This window comes from Thalassophryne amazonica, chromosome 21 (assembly GCF_902500255.1).
Source record: "Thalassophryne amazonica chromosome 21, fThaAma1.1, whole genome shotgun sequence".
In the NCBI taxonomy this organism is placed as follows: domain Eukaryota; kingdom Metazoa; phylum Chordata; class Actinopteri; order Batrachoidiformes; family Batrachoididae; genus Thalassophryne; species Thalassophryne amazonica.
In genome coordinates, this window is record NC_047123.1 from 22444811 (window position 1) to 22467859 (window position 23049).

The window sequence follows — 23049 nt, forward strand, 5'->3', positions numbered from 1 at the left end:
GTTGCCAGATCAGCTTTGCAGGTTGGAGCCTTGTCATGGACAATTTTCTTGAACTTCCACCAAAGATTTTCAGTTGGATTAAGATCCGGACTATTTGCAGGCCATGACATTGACTCTATGTGTCTTTTTGCAAGGAATGTTTTCACAGTTTTTGTTCCATGGCAAGATGCATTATCATCTTGAAAAATGATTTCATCATCCCCAAACATCCTTTCAATTGATGGGATAAGAAAAGTGTCCAAAATATCAATGTAAACTTGTGCATTTATTGGTGATGTAATGACAGCCATCTCCCCAGTGCCTTTACCTGACATGCAGCCCCATATCATCAATGACTGTGGAAATTTACATGTTCTCTTCAGGCAGTCATCTTTATAAATCTCATTGGAACGGCACCAAACAAAAGTTCCAGCATCATCACCTTGCCCAATGCAGATTCGAGATTCATCACTGAATATGACTTTCATCCAGTCATCCACAGTCCACGATTGCTTTTCCTTAGCCCATTGTAACCTTGTTTTTTTCTGTTTAGGTGTTAATGATGGCTTTTGTTTAGCTTTTCTGTATGTAAATCCCATTTCCTTTAAGCGGTTTCTTACAGTTCGGTCACAGACGTTGACTCCAGTTTCCTCCCATTCGTTCCTCATTTGTTTTGTTGTACATTTTCGATTTTTGAGACATATTGCTTTAAGTTTTCTGTCTTGATGCTTTGATGTCTTCCTTGGTCTACCAGTATGTTTGCCTTTAACAACCTTCCCATGTTGTTTGTATTTGGTCCAGAGTTTAGACACAGCTGACTGTGAACAACCAACATCTTTTGCAACATTGCGTGATGATTTACCCTCCTTTAAGAGTTTGATAATCCTCTCCTTTGTTTCAATTGACATCTCTCGTGTTGGAGCCATGATTCATGTCAGTCCACTTGGTGCAACAGCTCTCCAAGGTGTGATCACTCCTTTTTAGATGCAGACTAACGAGCAGTTCTGATTTGATGCAGGTGTTAGTTTTGGGTATGAAAATTTACAGGGTGATTCCATAATTTATTCCTCAGAATTGAGTGAGTCCATATTTTTTCCCTCTGCTTGGTCTAAAAAAGTAACCGTTACTGACTGCCACAATTTTTTTCCTGATTTCTTATAGTGTTTCTTAAAGCCAGAAAGTTGCCATTTGAAATGACTTTAGTTTTGTGTCATGTCTGTGATCTGCTTTTTTTCTACAAAATTAAACAACTGAATGAACATCCTCCTAGGCAGGTGATTCCATAATTTTTGCCAGGGGTTGTATATTTAAATTCGAACAAATAGTCAAAACTCTAAAGACTGGCAAAACAGCTTTGGCATGTGTCTGTCAGTAGAGCAGAAAGCTGGATTAATGTTCAGAGATTTTGATGTTATGAGTTCGATTCCCAGGCATCTCACAGACTTTTCAACTCCAGTTTAGAAATGTGAAGATAAAAGAACCTGGAGAACAGGTTCCAGTGTGAAGGGTACTTAGTGCGATGGTCTAATCGACAGCTCTGATAGTTGTCAGTGACAGAAAGTCAGGTTCGAATCCTGAGCTTAGCAGCACCTGGATCAATTAATTGGGAGGCTGAGCAGTAGGGCTTGGGAGGGGCCGTGCTTCATGTTTCAATCATTTCAACACAGTGAACCATTAGTGTTTCAAAAAGTCTGAAACACTCAGTTTGCTTTCAGTGTTTTCAAAAAGTGAATCATTTCATGAAACAATACTCAGAGTCTGCTGAAGCAGCAGGCGGAGCTCTGTGTTCTGCTGTTTCAGATGTTTTATCTCTTGGAGGAGTTCACAGTTCTCCGTGAGGACCACACTGCAAATACAGGACACACCGTCACACATTTAACTGCACAAATTTGCATTTCATGGTATATTGTATGTATTACTTACTGATACTTTTTTAGTCTCTCCTCCACTGCATCCCAGAGCTGGACTTTGTCCTCTGGAATTATGTTGGCCATACTCTCCCAGTAGGATTGATCTCTGATGTCTACATGCCACAACATGTGCCGACAGGCGGTCGAACTCTCCCTTAGGATGCACCACAGGCACATAACACTCAATCATACAAACACATTAATCACACTGACACAATTTTATGCTTCATTCACATTCTTGGTGTTGAGATGGCAGATTTCTTCCCATTGCTCTGGTGGATCCCCAGGCCTATAATACTATAGGGTGAAATTTATATAACACTGGAAAAAAAATGTGGTTGAGGATGGTACCAAAACCTTTGGTTGTGTAAGCGTTGCATTATGACAGGAAAGTGACAGGTACTGCAGAGGAACACTGCATCAAAACTTCAAATTTGTTGACCCTTGACTACGCTGGTCTTTGTGTGCACAGCCAATGAGTGTAAGGCAGGTCAGTGATTGACCTAGTGACCTTTATTAGCTGACATCACTCAGTCCAATATGCTGTATACGGACTAACCTGGACTTTATGTGTTGCTCAATGAAAATTTTCAGAGCTGGTAGGATGTTATCAGGATGAATGAGGTCTGTAGTCACATGATTGGAAGAGCTGGGCTCCACCTTTTGTGTCTCAACACTGGCTTCACCCAACTTCTGAAGTGATACAACAAATATTATTTCTCAATAAGAATTACCATGTTAACAAATTAATCGATAATATAATCCCCTGAACTGTGCTGTCTTCTCCTCACCAAAGTTTGCTGGTGTTGGTACTTTATGAAGAAATCAGCCAACTGATACACATCGACATCTTCAATGCCCAAAGCCTAACACAGGATGGGACTTTAGTTGATTAAACTCCAACTAATTATTGATCCTAGTGAGAGCCAAAATGTAACTCACAACAAAGATAGAGTCCAGCTTGTGGAGAATCTGCTCATCCTTTGGCTGGAGAGACAGCAGCTTCATGAGCTTATCATCTACTAGGAAATCCTATAAGAGGAGGAGGTATGTAAAACATCTGGACACATACGTAAATCAGAAGTCTTCAACTTAATTCTCACCGTTTCATCAGACAGCATCTCGAGGAGCTTCTTCATCACCTTCACAGACAGGTTCTCCTTCCCTGTACAGTTATCACTCTGACCCTCCACAGCTGTGCTCTCAGTGTCATCCATCTCCAACCTACGCTCATCTGAAGCGTCCACCTTCCCCTGGCTGGTTTTAAACAGCTGTGACATGGCGTGGTAGGCGGGTCTCTGGGCCCATTTCTGACACTCAACTGGACCAGAGACCTCCATGAAACCCATGTGTGGTCGCTCCCACGCTACACCAAGCTGGCTTTTGTAGATGAGTGAGTCAATGTCTAAGGCCCTGTCCACTAGCTGTTTCACCTCCAACTCAATCATTAACCACATCTCCTCAAATGTCTTTGCTTCAACAGTTGCAAAGTGCCTGCATGGAAGCAAGGATGAGTCAACAAAAGTTACAAAAGCACCAACAAAAAGTGAAACATATACATGTCTAACTCACTTCATTTTCTTCTGTAAGTGCTCGTATTGCTGGTGGCACCGGCTGTAGTCTTTAACCAAATTCTGATTCCCTTTCTTCACTTGTTTCAACTGGTTGGAGTACTTCACTCTGAGATCTTCCAACTCATCCTGCAGGCTGAAACACAAAGTAACTCCAAAAAGAGTTCACTGAATTTAAGCAGTACCTCACAGTGCACAGCCTGGCACCTACGCAGAGATGAAATATTAATATTCAACTGTGAGTCTTATGTTATCTTTTCAACTGTGTAATTTGGCTGATTTTTAAGTAACTGTCATGAAAAATATTCAACTGGCACAAATCAAAACTTCCCTGATGAAAAAAGATCAAAATCTGTGCCTCATTTCCCTAAAGCATATTTTGGTTAATGCATTTGGAGAACTGCTCTTACAAAGCTCATTAATTAAAAATCTGTTTTTCAAGAGGATTATTAAAATGACTGTCATTTATGTCTAACCCCTAGTGACTTACAGAAGCTTCAGAGCATTTTGAGAAGACACAGAATCAGATGGAGGAACCAAAATATACTTTTTTCAACACATGGACTCAGCTATATTTCACATTTGAATCTTTATCAAGACCATAACTATACATATAATATATATATATATATATATATATATATATATATATATATATATATATATATATATATATATATATATATATATATATATATATATATACACACATATATATATGTGTGTGTATATATATATATATATATATATCAAATCAATTTTATTTATATAACGCCAAATCACAACAAACAGTCACCCCAAGGCGCTTTATATTGTAAGGCAAAAGCCATACAATAATTACAGAAAAACCCCAACGGTCAAAACGACCCCCTATGAGCAAGCACTTGGCGACAGTGGGAAGGAAAACTCCCTTTTAACAGGAAGAAACCTCCAGCAAAACCAGGCTCAGGGAGGGGAAGTCTTCTGCTGGGACTGGTTGGGGCTGAGGGAGAGAACCAGGAAAAAGACATGCTGAGGAAGAGAGCAGAGATCAATCACTAATGATTAAAAGCAGAGTGGTGCATACAGAGCAAAAAGAGGTGAATCAATCAATCAATCAATCAATCAATTTTTTTATATAGCGCCAAATCACAACAAACAGTTGCCCCAAGGCGCTTTATATTGTAAGGCAAGGCCATACAATAATTATGTAAAACCCCAACGGTCAAAACGACCCCCTGTGAGCAAGCACTTGGCTACAGTGGGAAGGAAAAACTCCCTTTTAACAGGAAGAAACAGCTATAGACTTAGACTGCTGGGGGTTTCCCATGATCAGTAACATCTGATCAGTAACCATGGACAGCTCCCATTATAAAGTGTCAACATGCATGTGTGCAAGTAAATCTGTTCCAGCTGAGTTTAATTTAAAAAAAAAGCTACTGTATTTCTAGCACTGAACATTTATGCAAGGAAATCATTTATCAATCAATCAATCATTTTTTATTTATATAGCGCCAAATCACAACAAACAGTTGCCCCAAAGCGCTTTATATTGTAAGGTAAGGCCATACAATAATTACATAAAAACCCCAACGGTCAAAACGACCCCCTGTGAGCAAGCACTTGGCGACAGTGGGAAGGAAAAACTCCTTTTAACAGGAAGAAACCTCCAGCAGAACCAGGCTCAGGGAGGGGCAGTCTTCTGCTGGGACTGGTTGGGGCTGAGGGAGAGAACCAGGAAAAAGACATGCTGTGGAGGGGAGCAGAGATCAATCACTAATGATTAAATGCAGAGTGGTGCATACAGAGCAAAAGGAGAAAGAAACACTCAGTGCATCATGGGAACCCCCCAGCAGTCTAAGTCTATAGCAGCATAACTAAGGGATGGTTCAGGGTCACCTGATCCAGCCCTAACTATAAGCTTTAGCAAAAAGGAAAGTTTTAAGCCTAATCTTAAAAGTAGAGAGGGTGTCTGTCTCCCTGATCTGAATTGGGAGCTGGTTCCACAGGAGAGGAGCCTGAAAGCTGAAGGCTCTGCCTCCCATTCTACTCTTATAAACCCTAGGAACTACAAGTAAGCCTGCAGTCTGAGAGCGAAGCGCTCTATTGGGGTGATATGGTACTATGAGGTCCCTAAGATAAGATGGGACCTGATTATTCAAAACCTTATAAGTAAGAAGAAGAATTTTAAATTCTATTCCTGAATTAACAGGAAGCCAATGAAGAGAGGCCAATATGGGTGAGATATGCTCTCTCCTTCTAGTCCCCGTTAGTACTCTAGCTGCAGCATTTTGAATTAACTGAAGGCTTTTCAGGGAACTTTTAGGACAACCTGATAATAATGAATTACAATAGTCCAGCCTAGAGGAAATAAATGCATGAATTAGTTTTTCAGCATCACTCTGAGACAAGACCTTTCTAATTTTAGAGATATTGCGTAAATGCAAAAAAGCAGTCCTACATATTTGTTTAATATGCGCATTGAATGACATATCCTGATCAAGATTTCTCACAGTATTACTAGAGGTCAGGGTAATGCCATCCAGAGTAAGGATCTGGTTAGACACCATGTTTCTAAGATTTGTGGGGCCAAGTACAATAACTTCAGTTTTATCTGAGTTTAAAAGCAGGAAATTAGAGGTCATCCATGTCTTTATGTCTGTAAGACAATCCTGCAGTTTAGCTAATTGGTGTGTGTCCTCTGGCTTCATGGATAGATAAAGCTGGGTATCATCTGCGTAACAATGAAAATTTAAGCAATGCCGTCTAATAATACTGCCTAAGGGAAGCATGTATAAAGTGAATAAAATTGGTCCTAGCACAGAGCCTTGTGGAACTCCATAATTAACCTTAGTCTGTGAAGAAGATTCCCCATTTACATGAACAAATTGTAATCTATTAGATAAATATGATTCAAACCACCGCAGCGCAGTGCCTTTAATACCTATGGCATGTGCTAATCTCTGTAATAAAATTTTATGGTCAACAGTATCAAAAGCAGCACTGAGGTCTAACAGAAAAAGCACAGAGAAAACCCAGACAGAGCTTTAATTCATTTGAAAGCTTGACTCTTAGTGTTGTCCATCCACTTGTCTGAGGCCATAAGAAGATCATTTGTAACCTTCACTAATGCTGTTTCTGTACTATGATGAATTCTAAAACCTGACTGAAACTCTTCAAATAGACCATTCCTCTGCAGATGATCAGTTAGCTGTTTTACAACTACCCTTTCAAGAATTTTTGAGAGAAAAGGAAGGTTGGAGATTGGCCTATAATTAGCTAAGATAGTTGGGTCAAGTGATGGCTTTTTAAGTAATGGTTTAATTACTGCCACCTTAAAAGCCTGTGGTACATAGCCAACTAATAAAGATAGATTGATCATATTTAAGATCGAAGCATTAAATAATGGTAGGGCTTCCTTGAGCAGCCTGGTAGGAATGGGGTCTAATAGACATGCTGATGGTTTGGAGGAAGTAACTAATGAAAATAACTCAGAACAATCGGAGAGAAAGAGTCTAACCAAATACCGGCATCACTGAAAGCAGCCAAAGATAACGATACGTCTTTGGGATGGTTATGAGTAATTTTTTCTCTAATAGTTAAAATTTTATTAGCAAAGAAAGTCATGAAGTCATTACTAGTTAAAGTTAAAGGAATACTCGGCTCAATAGAGCTCTGACTCTTTGTCAGCCTGGCTACAGTGCTGAAAAGAAACCTGGGGTTGTTCTTATTTTCTTCAATTAGTGATGAGTAGTAAGATGTCCTAGCTTTACGGAGGGCTTTTTTATAGAGCAACAGACTCTTTTTCCAGGCTAAGTGAAGATCTTCTAAATTAGTGAGATGCCATTTCCTCTCCAACTTACGGGTTATCTGCTTTAAGCTGCGAGTTTGTGAGTTATACCACAGAGTCAGGCACTTCTGATTTAAAGCTCTCTTTTTCAGAGCAGCTACAGCATCCAAAGTTGTCTTCAATGAGGATGTAAAACTATTGACGAGATACTCTATCTCACTTACAGAGTTTAGGTAGCTACTCTGCACTGTGTTGGTATATGGCATTAGAGAACATAAAGAAGGAATCATATCCTTAAACCTAGTTACAGTGCTTTCTGAAAGACTTCTAGTGTAATGAAACTTATTCCCCACTGCTGGGTAGTCCATCAGAGTAAATGTAAATGTTATTAAGAAATGATCAGACAGAAGGGAGTTTTCAGGGAATACTGTTAAGTCTTCAATTTCCATACCATAAATCAGAACAAGATCTAAGATATGATTAAAGTGGTGGGTGGACTCATTTACATTTTGAGCAAAGCCAATTGAGTCTAATAATAGAATAAATGCAGTGTTGAGGCTATCATTCTCAGCATCTGTATGGATGTTAAAATCGCCCACTATAATTATCTTATCTGAGCTAAGCACTAAGTCAGACAAAAGGTCTGAAAATTCACAGAGAAACTCACAGTAACGACCAGGTGGACGATAGATAATAACAAATAAAACTGGTTTTTGGGACTTCCAATTTGGATGGACAAGACTAAGAGTCAAGCTTTCAAATGAATTAAAGCTCTGTCTGGGTTTTTGATTAAGTAATAAGCTGGAATGGAAGATTGCTGCTAATCCTCCGCCTCGGTCCGTGCTACGAGCGTTCTGGCAGTTAGTGTGACTCGGGGGTGTTGACTCATTTAAACTAACATATTCATCCTGCTGTAACCGGGTTTCTGTAAGGCAGAATAAATCAATATGTTGATCAATTATTATATCATTTACTAACAGGGACTTAGAAGAGAGAGACCTAATGTTTAATAGACCACATTTAACTGTTTTAGTCTGTGGTGCAGTTGAAGGTGCTACATTATTGTTTCTTTTTGAATTTTTATGCTTAAATAGATTTTTGTTGGTTATTGGTGGTCTGGGAGCAGGCACCGTCTCTACGGGGATGGGGTAATGAGGGGATGGCAGGGGGAGAGAAGCTGCAGAGAGGTGTGTAAGACTACAACTCTGCTTTATCAAATTTATCAAATTTATTTATTCATTTAACATGTCTGAATTAAAGTCTTTGCATTTTCAGTAACTAATTTTCACCTTTAATTGTCAATGTTAACAAATTTAGAATAAAAAAAGTAAAAAAAAAAAAAAAAAGACTGAATGGGCCAAATTCAGATGTCAATTAGAGCACCGTGCTGACAAACCTCAGCCAACCCTAGTTTCCAATTCCACAAACTTTTAACTTGAAAATTGTAATCAAATGTCAGGAGTAAGTATTTAGTCCATGCACTTGAATCAAAGTTTTTTGTGGTGTTGAATTCTTTTTCAGATAATTTTTATACAACACTGGTTATCTCCACTATGCACAATTTGTCATTGCTGTTTGGCACTTAGTTTCCAGCTGATAATTGGAAGAGTGAGTGCCAGTCTGCACACCACTTTCAAATATAAGAGTGATTGGGGCATGTTTGATTAATATATAATGTAAAAATAGACATTAAAAGGGGTTTTTAAATGTTAATACCATCCTACATAATGCTGTCAGATATGAAAGAAATCTGATGTTTTTTTGACAAAGTGATGAATTTTTAAAATTTGTTCAATGTTAAAAATTGTGATTTTTCCAGTTTTCCAAGGTTTTTTATGACTTTGACCTTTGACCATGAAAATTGAATCAGGATATGAATCTTCACTAAAAATGTCATATGAAAAATTGTGAGCTCCATTGTGTTCACAAACATAAAAAACAAACAGGGACGAAAACAAAAGGTCAGAAAAACACAGAACAGCATGGTCTCATCAAGTTTTTTCCTTCCCTGAAGCAAACTTTTAAAAGTTCTTACCCTTAAAGCCTTAATTTGGTGACTAATTAGTATTTTTGACATTTCCAACAAAATAGGACTTGCAGATAATAAGTTGTCATCGTCCTTTTCTGCAATTAAAGGTGTTTTGCAATTTGCTTATTGATCATTACTGCCATCATCAGGCCCAAGAGGGATGAAATGGAGAGTGTGATTTGTAAAGGTTGCAAATTAACTTATATTAGTTTGAAATTTACCACAAATCTTTCCTGAAGGAAAGGTAAATACATCTTTAAATTTACTACATAAATATATTTAAGGGGACTAGACTAAATGGACGTGTTCAAGAATTTCCCCTGTCAAAGCAAAAAAAAAAAAAGTGAGAGCTTGGTATTGTACTAAAGTAAATGATGATTTTAGTGGGTTCAGAAGTGACAACAGTTATTTGTGGTCATTTTCAGAAAAAAAACTGACTGGATGCAAAGAAAAACTTGGGTTTACTGAGTAATTTAAGTCTGAAATCTGCATTGGTGCGTTGGTGTGCTTTCTACCTGAATATTCTGCTTTTTAGCTGGGTCAGACTGATAGCATGGTCTTCTTTCTCCTTCTCACGCAATTTGTTTTTTGTCTTCGTCACCAAGCTGGTGACCTTTTTCTGCTGTATTTTCAGCTGCAAGTTCTACATGGGGTGGGGGGTGGCAAAAACCATCTCGTCATGACAGGTTGTTTGACTCAGACAACATTTATTTTATTGTTGAAATACAAACTGTACAAACCTCCAGTACTGCATTGTCCGTGCTCTTCCTTATGTTGTATTTCTCTGTATTCTCCACTCGCAGTGCATTGAGTGACACTTCGCATGCCTCCACATTCTCCCTCCTCTGCTTCAGCTTCTTTACCTGCAGAACATTTGGATACAGTGAATAAACAGATTTCACATATAACACACCTGAGATACGAGACATCCTGACCTCAGTGTCTCGAAATTTCTCCAGGGATTCGTTCCAATCCTGAGTGTTTATTTGAAGCAAGAGTTCATTTTCCTGCTGATGACGACCCTACCAGCAAAACAAGAGCAAGAGCAGGATTGTCGATAAAAAGAAAAAGAGCAGTCACATAGATGCATTTTACACTATGTTCCAGCAGCACACTGAAGTGAATGTCAGACATTTAAGACAATCACATGAATGACACCAATAAAAATCTATACCAGCTTCAGCAAACAATTCAGTATCTGATTGAATACAAGTTTATAAGGTGAAATAATTGAACCACAGAACAGAATGAGAAAAAACAATCCATGTTCTAAATGTTAGTTTCTTAAGAGACAAAGAGCTCAACTGAGTTGTACCTCAGGGATGTTGTTTGGGGTCTTCATTATTTTCCACTTTCATGGTCATCCAAAAAATGAGGTGGGCTTCTTAGATAATTGGCAAAGCTTCTGGGGAAAACCTGGTCTTGTTAGGAGAGACGGCAGCCATCCCACTTTGGATGGAGCAGCTCTCATTTCTAGAAATTTGGTCAATTTTCTTAAATCCTCCAAACCGTGACTATCCAGGGTTGGGACCAGGAAGCAGAGTTGTAGTCTTACACACCTCTCTGCAGCTTCTCTCCCCCTGCCATCCCCTCATTGCCCCATCCCCGTGGAGACGGTGCCTGCTCCCAGACTACCAATAACCAGCAAAAATCTATTTAAGCATAAAAATTCAAAAAGAAAAAATAATATAGCACCTTCAACTGCACCACAGACTAAAATAGTTAAATGTGGTCTATTAAACATTAGGTCTCTCTCTTCTAAGTCCCTGTTGGTAAATGATATAATAATTGATCAACATATTGATTTATTCTGCCTAACTGAAACCTGGTTACAGCAGGATGAATATGTTAGTTTAAATGAGTCAACACCCCCGAGTCACACTAACTGTCAGAATGCTCGTAGCACGGGCCGGGGTGGAGGATTAGCAGCAATCTTCCATTCCAGCTTATTAATTAATCCAAAACCCAGACAGAGCTTTAATTCATTTGAAAGCTTGTCTCTTAGTCTTGTCCATCCAAATTGGAAGTCCCAAAAACCAGTTTTATTTGTTACTATCTATCGTCCACCTGGTCGTTACTGTGAGTTTCTCTGTGAATTTTCAGACCTTTTGTCTGACTTAGTGCTTAGCTCAGATAAGATAATTATAGTGGGCGATTTTAACATCCACACAGATGCTGAGAATGACAGCCTCAACACTGCATTTAATCTATTATTAGACTCTATTGGCTTCGCTCAAAAAGTAAATGAGTCCACCCACCACTTTAATCATATCTTAGATCTTGTTCTGACTTATGGTATGGAAATAGAAGACTTAACAGTATTCCCTGAAAACTCCCTTCTGTCTGATCATTTCTTAATAACATTTACATTTACTCTGATGGACTACCCAGCAGTGGGGAATAAGTTTCATTACACTAGAAGTCTTTCAGAAAGCGCTGTAACTAGGTTTAAGGATATGATTCTTTCTTTATGTTCTCTAATGCCATATACCAACACAGTGCAGAGTAGCTACCTAAACTCTGTAAGGGAGATAGAGTATCTCGTCAATAGTTTTACATCCTCATTGAAGACAACTTTGGATGCTGTAGCTCCTCTGAAAAAGAGAGCTTTAAATCAGAAGTGTCTGATTCCGTGGTATAACTCACAAACTCGTAGCTTAAAGCAGATAACCCGTAAGTTGGAGAGGAAATGGCGTCTCACTAATTTAGAAGATCTTCATTTAGCCTGGAAAAAGAGTCTGTTGCTCTATAAAAAGCCCTCCGTAAAGCTAGGACATCTTTCTACTCATCACTAATTGAAGAAAATAAGAACAACCCCAGGTTTCTTTTCAGCACTGTAGCCAGGCTGACAAAGAGTCAGAGCTCTATTGAGCTGAGTATTCCATTAACTTTAACTAGTAATGACTTCATGACTTTCTTTGCTAACAAAATTTTAACTATTAGAGAAAAAATTACTCATAACCATCCCAAAGACGTATCGTTATCTTTGGCTGCTTTCAGTGATGCCGGTATTTGGTTAGACTCTTTCTCTCCGATTGTTCTGTCTGAGTTATTCTCATTAGTTACTTCATCCAAACCATCAACATGTTTATTAGACCCCATTCCTACCAGGCTGCTCAAGGAAGCCCTACCATTATTTAATGCTTCGATCTTAAATATGATCAATCTATCTTTGTTAGTTGGCTATGTACCACAGGCTTTTAAGGTGGCAGTAATTAAACCATTACTCAAAAAGCCATCACTTGACCCAGCTATCTTAGCTAATTATAGGCCAATCTCCAACCTTCCTTTTCTCTCAAAAATTCTTGAAAGGGTAGTTGTAAAACAGCTAACTGATCATCTGCAGAGGAATGGTCTATTTGAAGAGTTTCAGTCAGGTTTTAGAATTCATCATAGTACAGAAACAGCATTAGTGAAGGTTACAAATGATCTTCTTATGGCCTCGGACAGTGGACTCATCTCTGTGCTTGTTCTGTTAGATCTCAGTGCTGCTTTTGATACTGTTGACCATAAAATTTTATTACAGAGATTAGAGCATGCTATAGGTATTAAAGGCACTGCACTGCGGTGGTTTGAATCATATTTGTCTAATAGATTACAATTTGTTCATGTAAATGGGGAATCTTCTTCACAGACTAAAGTTAATTATGGAGTTCCACAAGGTTCTGTGCTAGGACCAATTTTATTCACTTTATACATGCTTCCCTTAGGCAGTATTATTAGACGGTATTGCTTAAATTTTCATTGTTACGCAGATGATACCCAGCTTTATCTATCCATGAAGCCAGAGGACACACACCAATTAGCTAAACTGCAGGATTGTCTTACAGACATAAAGACATGGATGACCTCTAATTTCCTGCTTTTAAACTCAGATAAAACTGAAGTTATTGTACTTGGCCCCACAAATCTTAGAAACATGGTGTCTAACCAGATCCTTACTCTGGATGGCATTACCCTGACCTCTAGTAATACTGTGAGAAATCTTGGAGTCATTTTTGATCAGGATATGTCATTCAAAGCGCATATTAAACAAATTTGTAGGACTGCTTTTTTGCATTTACGCAATATCTCTAAAATTAGAAAGGTCTTGTCTCAGAGTGATGCTGAAAAACTAATTCATGCATTTATTTCCTCTAGGCTGGACTATTGTAATTCATTATTATCAGGTTGTCCTAAAAGTTCCCTAAAAAGCCTTCAGTTAATTCAAAATGCTGCAGCTAGAGTGCTGACGGGGACTAGAAGGAGAGAGCATATCTCACCCATATTGGCCTCTCTTCATTGGCTTCCTGTTAATTCTAGAATAGAATTTAAAATTCTTCTTCTTACTTATAAGGTTTTGAATAATCAGGTCCCATCTTATCTTAGGGACCTCGTAGTACCATATTACCCCAATAGAGCGCTTCGCTCTCAGACTGCAGGCTTACTTGTAGTTCCTAGGGTTTGTAAGAGTAGAATGGGAGGCAGAGCCTTCAGCTTTCAGGCTCCTCTCCTGTGGAACCAGCTCCCAATTCAGATCAGGGAGACAGACACCCTCTCTACTTTTAAGATTAGGCTTAAAACTTTCCTTTTTGCTAAAGCTTATAGTTAGGGCTGGATCAGGTGACCCTGAACCATCCCTTAGTTATGCTGCTATAGACGTAGACTGCTGGGGGGTTCCCATGATGCACTGTTTCTTTTTCTTTCTGCTCTGTATGCACCACTCTGCATTTAATCATTAGTGATCGATCTCTGCTCCCCTCCACAGCATGTCTTTTTCCTGGTTCTCTCCCTCAGCCCCAACCAGTCCCAGCAGAAGACTGCCCCTCCCTGAGCCTGGTTCTGCTGGAGGTTTCTTCCTGTTAAAAGGGAGTTTTTCCTTCCCACTGTAGCCAAGTGCTTGCTCACAGGGGGTCGTTTTGACCGTTGGGGTTTTACATAATTATTGTATGGCCTTGCCTTACAATATAAAGCGCCTTGGGGCAACTGATTGTTGTGATTTGGCGCTATATAAAAAAAAAATTGATTGATTGATTGATCCTTCATGCTATGAACAAAGCTAGGATCATGAAGTATGCAAATGATGCAACATTTTATATACATGAAACATAAACTAAGATTTTAGGAGAGTGCCAAGGCTACTACTCGCAAGCTACTAGAAAAGATACTATGTGAACACAAGATTACTTTAAAGTAAAGTAGAAATTTTTCAGTGTGCATACAGCGATGATAGAATATAGACTTATATAATGGCAGCTTCTTCAAAGACCTCAATTATGGTGTACCTCAGAGAAGCCATTAAGGTCCATTATCATTTTCCATTTCCCCAAGTAACCTTCATCTGTCAAAGGTAGCGTCATAATGTATGCAGACAGGACTTCGTAATGTATGCAAATGATGCAACTTTATATTTACTAATAACTTTATCTGACAGTTTGACAGATCAATGTGACTACAGCTACTTTTCAGTAAGTTATCAGAAATGACAGTATCTGATAAAACACAAGAGAGTCAGCTGCACACTGGCAAGTATATCATACTACAGCAACGTTTAAACAGATGACTACCTGACATACAGTTGTGACAACCAGTGCCACTTACAATGTCATCAACTTATTATTCTTCTAAGAGCCAAGTCACTATGTATGCAAATGGCACAACTTTCGATCTGAACAACAGCAATATCAAATGAAAACTATACAGTGATTTAAATGACATTACTTGTAGCATGTACAAAAAGTAACAAGTTGGTGCTGAACTTATCAAAAACGAAATGTGATTGGAACAGATCAATCATTAACATGTAGGCCACAGCTAAAATAACCAGACTTATGATTACTAATTAAAATGATCAAAGCAGATTAAAACAATCCAATGTAAAGATGGGACAAGATAGGTCCATAATTAAAGTTCGACAATGTATCAGCTGAACTGTAAACACTTCAAAACATTTGCCAAACGCTTTACATTTAACATCTGTTGACCTCTGAGATAGGATTGTCTCAAGGCACAAATCTGGGGAAGGGTACAGAAACTTCTAAAACTTTGAAGGCCCCAATGAACACAGTGGCCTCATAGGTGTCACCTGACTCCAGAAAAGGCAAAGAGGGTGCAGGTTTCTTTGTAACCACCAACTCTACCAGATGATGTCATTGATGAAGTCATCCCGTCTGCTGTTAATCAGTGATTTCTAGTCGGTTCATTTTTTATGTAGGCCCTGCAAAGGCTAGCTACAGTGACGGTAGCTAACAGGGATCCAAATAAAGAAGTTATCAGATTAATAAATTCCTTTTGTCTGTGATCTGTTGATATAATTCTATAATAAAATCTGCATTATTCATCTGCATACAGTATGATTTAAAGATGTATATATAAACAAGATCAGGTCCCACCTCAGTCTTGGCCAGCTCCTCTCTGTAGGCCTTTGTCAGGGTTTTGATCTGGTGGTTCATTTTCTCAGTCATCAAGTTGATCTCCTCTGCTTGTTTCTTCAAGTCTCTAATGTAGTAATCATCTCCCGTCTTCACTTCCTGTTGAAATAAAATGTGAAAACTGTTCAAATTAAAAGGGACACAGTATTATACATCATATCAGCAAATAAGAGACACACCCCCACACAGTCCATGGGAGATTGTTGTCCTGGTCGACGTTTGGTCACAAAGGAGGTGTTTTCAAAAGTTAAATCAATAGACACAGAAACAATTGTTACTTAAAGACCTACAAATGTGATTCGTTTATGATGCAACAAGTACATGCAGATGAAATATTTTTGGCTAACAAATTTAGAATTTCTTGTAAGACACTTTACTACCTACTATAAATGTATATAATATGACCCCTTTAAGATGACAAATGTTGCTTTTCCCTGAACCTGAACACTGAGTATGTATGTATCGGTTAGTACATACTACACAACTGTTAACTATTGTATACCAGACATAAGCGAACAAGTAGTAGTATTATGCAGCTGACCCTCCGCGATCTTACAGGTACACCTACGGATCGTGCGTACTGCTTTTTGCCGATATACTGCATAGTACGCCAGTATCCATATCTGGACGTGGCAATGACAGGTATTTCTTCATGGTAGTTCCTTCTATATTGAATATTTTACAGCTAGAATGGCTTAGTTTAGTTGGTGGCATTAATCTAATTATTTTATCAACCGACAGACAGCACACACAGGCTGTTAGTGTTACCTGTTGCAGGTCATTGATGCGTTGTTTCTTATCATCTTTGAGCTCAGCACACAGCAGCTGTTGACTGTTCAGCGCATCCTGAAGTTCTTGAGGAATAATCTTCATTTTGGCTATCGACCATCCTCTGGAGATTTCATCGAATTTCTCCTGGCTGGTCTTCAGATGGTTCTCTAGTCGCTCCAATCTGAGATTCATAAAGGCAATATCAAATATGGGTGAACTGAAGCAAGAAAAATGGGGGTGAGGATGATAAAATACCTAAACAAATAGCTGAAAAAGCATGCATGCCACATCATATGGGTGTCTTACACCTTAAAATGATTTAAAACTAGAAAGGGACATCTGTGAATGAGTTTATGTGTTCAGACGTGTCTGGTTGTTTCTTACTTAGCTAGCAGGGATACACAAAAAATAATGAGCTGATTTTAACAAGGGGTGAGGGGTGACTGCGAGGCCCAAAGAAAATTCTATAACATTTTGGTTAACATCAACATCATGGGCAAGGCCCTGATTTTTATCCATAATGCTGCCCTTGTTCCTGATTCTTTAAATCCTGATTACAGGATCAAAGCAATCCATAATTACGTTTTAAGTTCACCAATCAAGATCAAAGGTCTGAAACATGATCAAAATGTATGATTAGGGTCAAAAATGATCAACAGATGTCAGTAACTGGGGTCAAGGTTCAAGCAGCAGGATCAAAATCAGCAATCAGGATCAAAGTTAGGATCAAAATTTTGCTATCAGGATTAAAAATCTACAACCAGGATCAAAGACTGGTTACCAAGGTAAAAGGTGAGCAACCAGGATTTATGATCCACAACCAGTTGAGTGAGCATATCTCACCCATATTGGCCTCTCTTCATTGGCTTCCTGTTAATTCTAGAATAGAATTTAAAATTCTTCTTCTTACTTATAAGGTTTTGAATAATCAGGTCCCATCTTATCTTAGGGACCTCATAGTACCATATCACTCCAATAGAGTGCTTTGCTCTCAGACTGCAGGCTTACTTGTAGTTCCTAGGGTTTGTAAGAGTAGAATGGGAGGCAGAGCCTTCAGCTTTCAGGCTCCTCTCCTGTGGAACCAGCTCCCAATTCGGATCAGGGAGACAGACACCCTCTCTACTTTTAAGATTAGGCTTAAAACTTTCCTTTTTGCTAAAGCTTATAGTTAGGGCTGGATCAGGTGACCCTGAACCATCCCTTAGTTATGCTGCTATAGACTTAGACTGCTGGGGGGTTCCCATGATGCACTGAGTGTTTCTTTCTTTTTTTGCTCTGTATGCACCACTCTGCATTTAATAATTAGTGACTGATCTCTGCTCCCCTCCACAGCATGTCTTTTTCCTGGTTCTCTCCCTCAGCCCCAACCAGTCCCACCAGAAGACTGCCCCTCCCTGAGCCTGGTTCTGCTGGAGGTTTCTTCCTGTTAAAAGGGAGTTTTTCCTTCCCACTGTCGCCAAGTGCTTGCTCACAGGGGGTCGTTTTGACTGTTGGGGTTTTTCAATAATTATTGTATGGCTTTGCCTTACAATATAAAGCGCCTTGGGGCAACTGTTTGTTGTGATTTGGCGCTATATAAATAAAATTGATTGAATTGATTGATTGAGTTCAGTGATATTGATCAAATATCAGGTTCATGTTCACAGGTCAGTCATGAAGATCAATGTTTAGCCATAAGTATCAACAGCCATGAACTTGATCAAAGATGATTCAGCTCAAAGATGAGGTATCGGAAACAAGGATCAGGATCAGGATCACAGGCCAGTAATCACAAACAAAGGTGAGCATGGTCAATCGGGATCAAAGATGAGTATTTAGGATCTAACAACTGTCTGGCAATTTGTCCATCTGGTGGACAACATTTTTTTGACGGGGTGGTTAATGAGTATGAACTAAAAATTACAATTTGGTTTGGGGCATAACTTAAATGAAGTGCAGGGCTTTAGCAGAGGTATTCCCTCTTTTGCATCCTGTTAAAACTGTGACAATGTTGTGCTTGGGGGTATGGCTTACAAGTTTGGGGTCAACAGAAATTATTTTCACACATCACTTTATTTAATTTTTGCATCAAAATGTAATTGCATTTATTTAGTCATGAGTTGTGAGTGGTTTCTTATTCATTAACAAAATGTGCAAAAATTCAACAATCACACAAGGCCTGATGGTACCAACTTCCCTTCCATGATGGTAACTAAAACATAACTATAAAGGAGTATTTTAGCAAACTGTCTCTTCTTATAAAGTGCTGTCTTACAAAGGTGACACTGTGATTAAAAATAAAAAATTTAAAAAGAAGTTACCTGAGTCTGCGAGCTTCCTCTAAGTCTGTCCTTCGCTGGGACTCTTTAGCTTCAGCTGTCGATTGGATGTCAGTCACTGATGTCACCAAATCTTGATACAGCCTGAGCATCCTCTGAGGAAAAGCAGCTAAATCAGTAAAGACTTCTGTGACATATGTCACAGACATTTAAAGTGAGCTGTGTCAGGTTAATTGTTGCTTATAATCAATCAATCAATCAACTTTTTTCTTGTATAGCGCCAAATCACAACAAACAGTTGCCCCAAGGCGCTCCACATTGCAAGGCAAGGCCATACAATAATTATGAAACACAGTCTACGTCTAAAGCAACATAACCAAGGGATGGTCCAGGGTCACCCGATCCAGCCCTAACTATAAGCCTGAGCGAAAAGGAAAGTTTTAAGCCTAATCTTAAAAGTAGAGAGGGTGTCTGTCTCCCTGATCTGAATTGGGAGCTGGTTCCACAGGAGAGGAGCCTGAAAGCTGAAGGCTCTGCCTCCCATTCTACTCTTACAAACCCTAGGAACTACAAGTAAGCCCGCAGTCTGAGAGCGAAGCGCTCTAATGGGGTAATATGGTACTACGAGGTCCCTAAGATAAGATGGGACCTGATTATTCAAAACCTTATAAGTAAGAAGAAGAATTTTAAATTCTATTCTAGCATTAACAGGAAGCCAATGAAGGGAGGCCAACACGGGTGAGATATGCTCTCTCCTGCTAGTCCCCGTCAGTACTCTAGCTGCAGCATTCTGAACCAACTGAAGGCTTTTTAGGGAACTTTTAGGACAACCTGATAATAATGAATTACAATAGTCCAGCCTAGAGGAAATAAATGCATGAATTAGTTTTTCAGCATCACTCTGAGACAAGACCTTTCTGATTTTAGAGATATTGCGTAAATGCAAAAAGGCAGTCCTACATATTTGTTTAATATGCGCTTTGAATGACATATCCTGATCAAAAATAACTCCAAGATTTCTCACAGTATTACTAGAGATCAGGGAAATGCCATCCAGAGTAACGATCTGGTTAGACACCATGCTTCTAAGATTTGTGGGGCCAAGTACAATAACTTCAGTTTTATCTGAGTTTAAAAGCAGGAAATTAGAGGTCATCCATGTCTTTATGTCTGTAAGACAATCCTGCAGTTTAGCTAATTGGTGCGTATCCTCTGGCTTCATGGATAGATAAAGCTGGGTATCATCTGCGTAACAATGAAAATTTAAGCAATACCGTCTAATAATACTGCCCAAGGGAAGCATGTATAAAGTGAATAAAATTGGTCCTAGCACAGAACCTTGTGGAACTCCATAATTAACTTTAGTCTGTGAAGAAGATTCCCCATTTACATGAACAAACTGTAATCTATTAGACAAATATGATTCAAACCACCGCAGCGCAATGCCTTTAATACCTATGACATGCTCTAATCTCTGTAATAAAATTTTATGGTCAACAGTATCAAAAGCAGCACTGAGGTCCAACAGAACAAGCACAGAGATAAGTCCACTGTCCGAAGCCATAAGAAGATCATTTGTAACCTTCACTAATGCTGTTTCTGTACTATGATGAATTCTAAAACCTGACTGAAACTCTTCAAATAGACCATTCCTCTGCAGGTGATCAGTTAGCTGTTTTACAACTACCCTCTCAAGAATCTTTGAGAGAAAAGGAAGGTTGGAGATTGGCCTATAATTAGCTAAGATAGCTGGGTCAAGTGATGGCTTTTTAAGTAATGGTTTAATTACTGCCACCTTAAAGGCCTGTGGTACATAACCAACTAACAAAGATAGATTGATCATATTTAAGATTGAAGCATTAAATAATGGTAGGACTTCCTTGAGCAGCCTGGCAGGAATGGGGTCTAATAAGCATGTTGATGGTTTGGATGAAGTAACTAATGAAAATAACTCAGACAGAACAATCGGAGAGAAAGAGTCTAACCAAATACCGGCATCACTGAAAGCAGCCAAAGATAACGATACATCTTTGGGATGGTTATGAGTAATTTTTTCTCTAATAGTCAAAATTTTGTTAGCAAAGAAAGTCATGAAGTCATTACTAGTTAAAGTTAATGGAATACTCAGCTCAATAGAGCTCTGACTCTTTGTCAGCCTGGCTACAGTGCTGAAAAGAAACCTGGGGTTGTTCTTATTTTCTTCAATTAGTGATGAGTAGAAAGATGTCCTAGCTTCACGAAGGGCTTTCTTATAGAGCAACAAACTCTTTTTCCAGGCTAAGTGAAGATCTTCTAAATTAGTGAGACGCCATTTCCTCTCCAACTTACGGGTTATCTGCTTTAAGCTACGAGTTTGTGAGTTATACCACGGAGTCAGACACTTCTGATTTAAAGCTCTCTTTTTCAGAGGAGCTACAGCATCCAAAGTTGTCTTCAATGAGGATGTAAAACTATTGACGAGATACTCTATCTCCCTTACAGAGTTTAGGTAGCTACTCTGCTCTGTGTTGGTATATGACATTAGAGAACATAAAGAAGGAATCATATCCTTAAACCTAGTTACAGCGCTTTCTGAAAGACTTCTAGTGTAATGAAACTTATTCCCCACTGCAGGGTAGTCCATCAGGGTAAATGTAAATGTTATTAAAAAATGATCAGACAAAAGGGAGTTTTCAGGGAATACTGTTAAGTCTTCTATTTCCATACCATAAGTCAGAACAAGATCTAAAATATGATTAAAGTGGTGGGTGGACTCATTTACTTTTTGAGCAAAGCCGATAGAGTCTAATAATAGATTAAATGCAGTGTTGAGGCTGTCATTCTCAGCATCTGTGTGGATGTTAAAATCGCCCACTATAATTATCTTATCTGAGCTAAGCACTAAGTCAGACAAAAGGTCTGACAGGTTATAACAGGAGAGTTTCCACATGCATAAGCACAGAACTGTGGAACTTTGAGTATATGTTATATAAAAAAAAACCCTGTCTGTGTTAACATATGAAAGTCAGCTTTTAAATGATTTTGCGCATTATGACACCTTTAAGAAAAACTTTTACAATAATTTACATATTCAAGTAAAATAGCTCATATAAAAAATGTTTCAGTGGCTGACAATCAGTGTCATGTTTCTGCAGTTATTGGAAACTAAATGTTCATGTATGAATTCTCACTGAACAGATTATACAGTACTGTGGAAAAATCCAAAGCACCTTCATGTTTTTGTGTAAATGTGGTTTTGTTAAGTGTTCTTCACAAAATATGAAAGGTAAAATGGGTTAGAGAGAATTTGCTCTTTTTTATTATTAAATAAGGTTGCAACAGGTGGCAATAATTTACAGAAAATGAATTGATCAGCTTTTTTTTTTGTAAAACTATAGGATAGTTTACTCCAAACCATTCAGTTTCACAGATGTGCTTAATCCATAGCTATCTTTATTCTGAATTGAGGTTTAGAAGCTTTTCTTTATTTTTGCAGCATCTGTGCCTTATTATTATTATTATTATTACTATTTTTTTCATTATTTATTTTTGCTTAATTTGCACAATACTGAATTACAGAACAAAATGTATCAACACTGGTTTATTGTTATTTTTCATCAAATGTGAAGGCGATACATAAAAAACAATATAATTAAACATTTATGAAAAAAAAGACAAATGTAATGCTTTTATCACATAAAATAACAAACCTTTTCACTCTCCTCCACCAAAGGCCGACTCCTCCTGCACTCCTTCCTGCAGGAGTCTGCCTTCTTTTCCTGTGCAATAAAACTATAAATGTGCAGTATGTTTAGATACTGTACAAAAACTAACACAAATGTAATTTGACTTTCTCTGCGTTACCTTTCATTGTGTGTTTTTGCTGCGGCGCTGACATGAGGTGCAGCAAATGTTTGCTCTTCATTTTCAGACAGTTCAGCAGCTCCGAACGCTCCTTGTTGACTCACATAATATTCATTCATTATTAAGCATGTAAGTTTAAAAAAAAAGAACGAAAAGAAAAAGAAAGTAAGAGCTTCTGGCTGCCGCAGCCTGTTTGTTACGCGTTGCCCTGACAACCGACGACAGATCGCACGGATGGTGCGTTCAGGTACATCTCGTAAAAGCTAGAAAACACAAGCAGCAAAAAGTTTGCGAATGATATTACTGTTTCTTCATATTACAATAGATTAGTTTGTTTTATTCATATTCAATGAATAAAACAGTATGTGTCCTGTTGCCAGTTCTATTTTTAAATTTTATAAAGTATCACTACAAGAAATGTCAGGAGAATACACACAAGGGAAAATCAGGACAGACAGACAGTCAGTGCAAATTTTTAATAGTGAGGTATAATATGGCCATATATATAA

At 38.4% G+C, this 23049-nt stretch overlaps 1 protein-coding gene across 1 annotated transcript; it reads right to left on the reverse strand.

Moving 5' to 3' along the window:
- Positions 1-1614: 1614 nt before the first annotated feature.
- Positions 1615-22738, reverse strand: LOC117503028 (dynein regulatory complex protein 1-like). The gene is made up of 15 exons (XM_034162176.1): positions 22541-22738; positions 22387-22468; positions 18740-18852; positions 16437-16620; positions 15630-15767; positions 10194-10280; positions 9999-10121; positions 9774-9901; positions 3462-3596; positions 2993-3383; positions 2832-2921; positions 2681-2755; positions 2449-2582; positions 1903-2043; positions 1615-1825 (listed from the first exon to the last, which is right to left on the reverse strand). The coding sequence occupies exons 1-15, from the start codon at positions 22657-22659 to the stop codon at positions 1717-1719; spliced, it is 2049 nt and encodes a 682-aa protein (XP_034018067.1). The 5' UTR covers positions 22660-22738; the 3' UTR covers positions 1615-1716.
- Between the last annotated feature and the right edge of the window lie 311 nt (positions 22739-23049).

Bases quoted from the DNA above. Each gene is read 5' to 3' on its own strand.
- LOC117503028 (XM_034162176.1), bottom strand. From the start codon at position 22,659: ATGAATGAATATTATGTGAGTCAACAAGGAGCGTTCGGAGCTGCTGAA. The intron at 15,768-16,436 runs GTAACACTAACA...TTATTTCAACAG, and splicing joins GCATCAATGACCTGCAACAG to GAAGTGAAGACGGGAGATGA. The intron at 10,122-10,193 runs GTCAGGATGTCT...AATGTTCTGCAG, and splicing joins AGAAATTTCGAGACACTGAG to GTAAAGAAGCTGAAGCAGAG.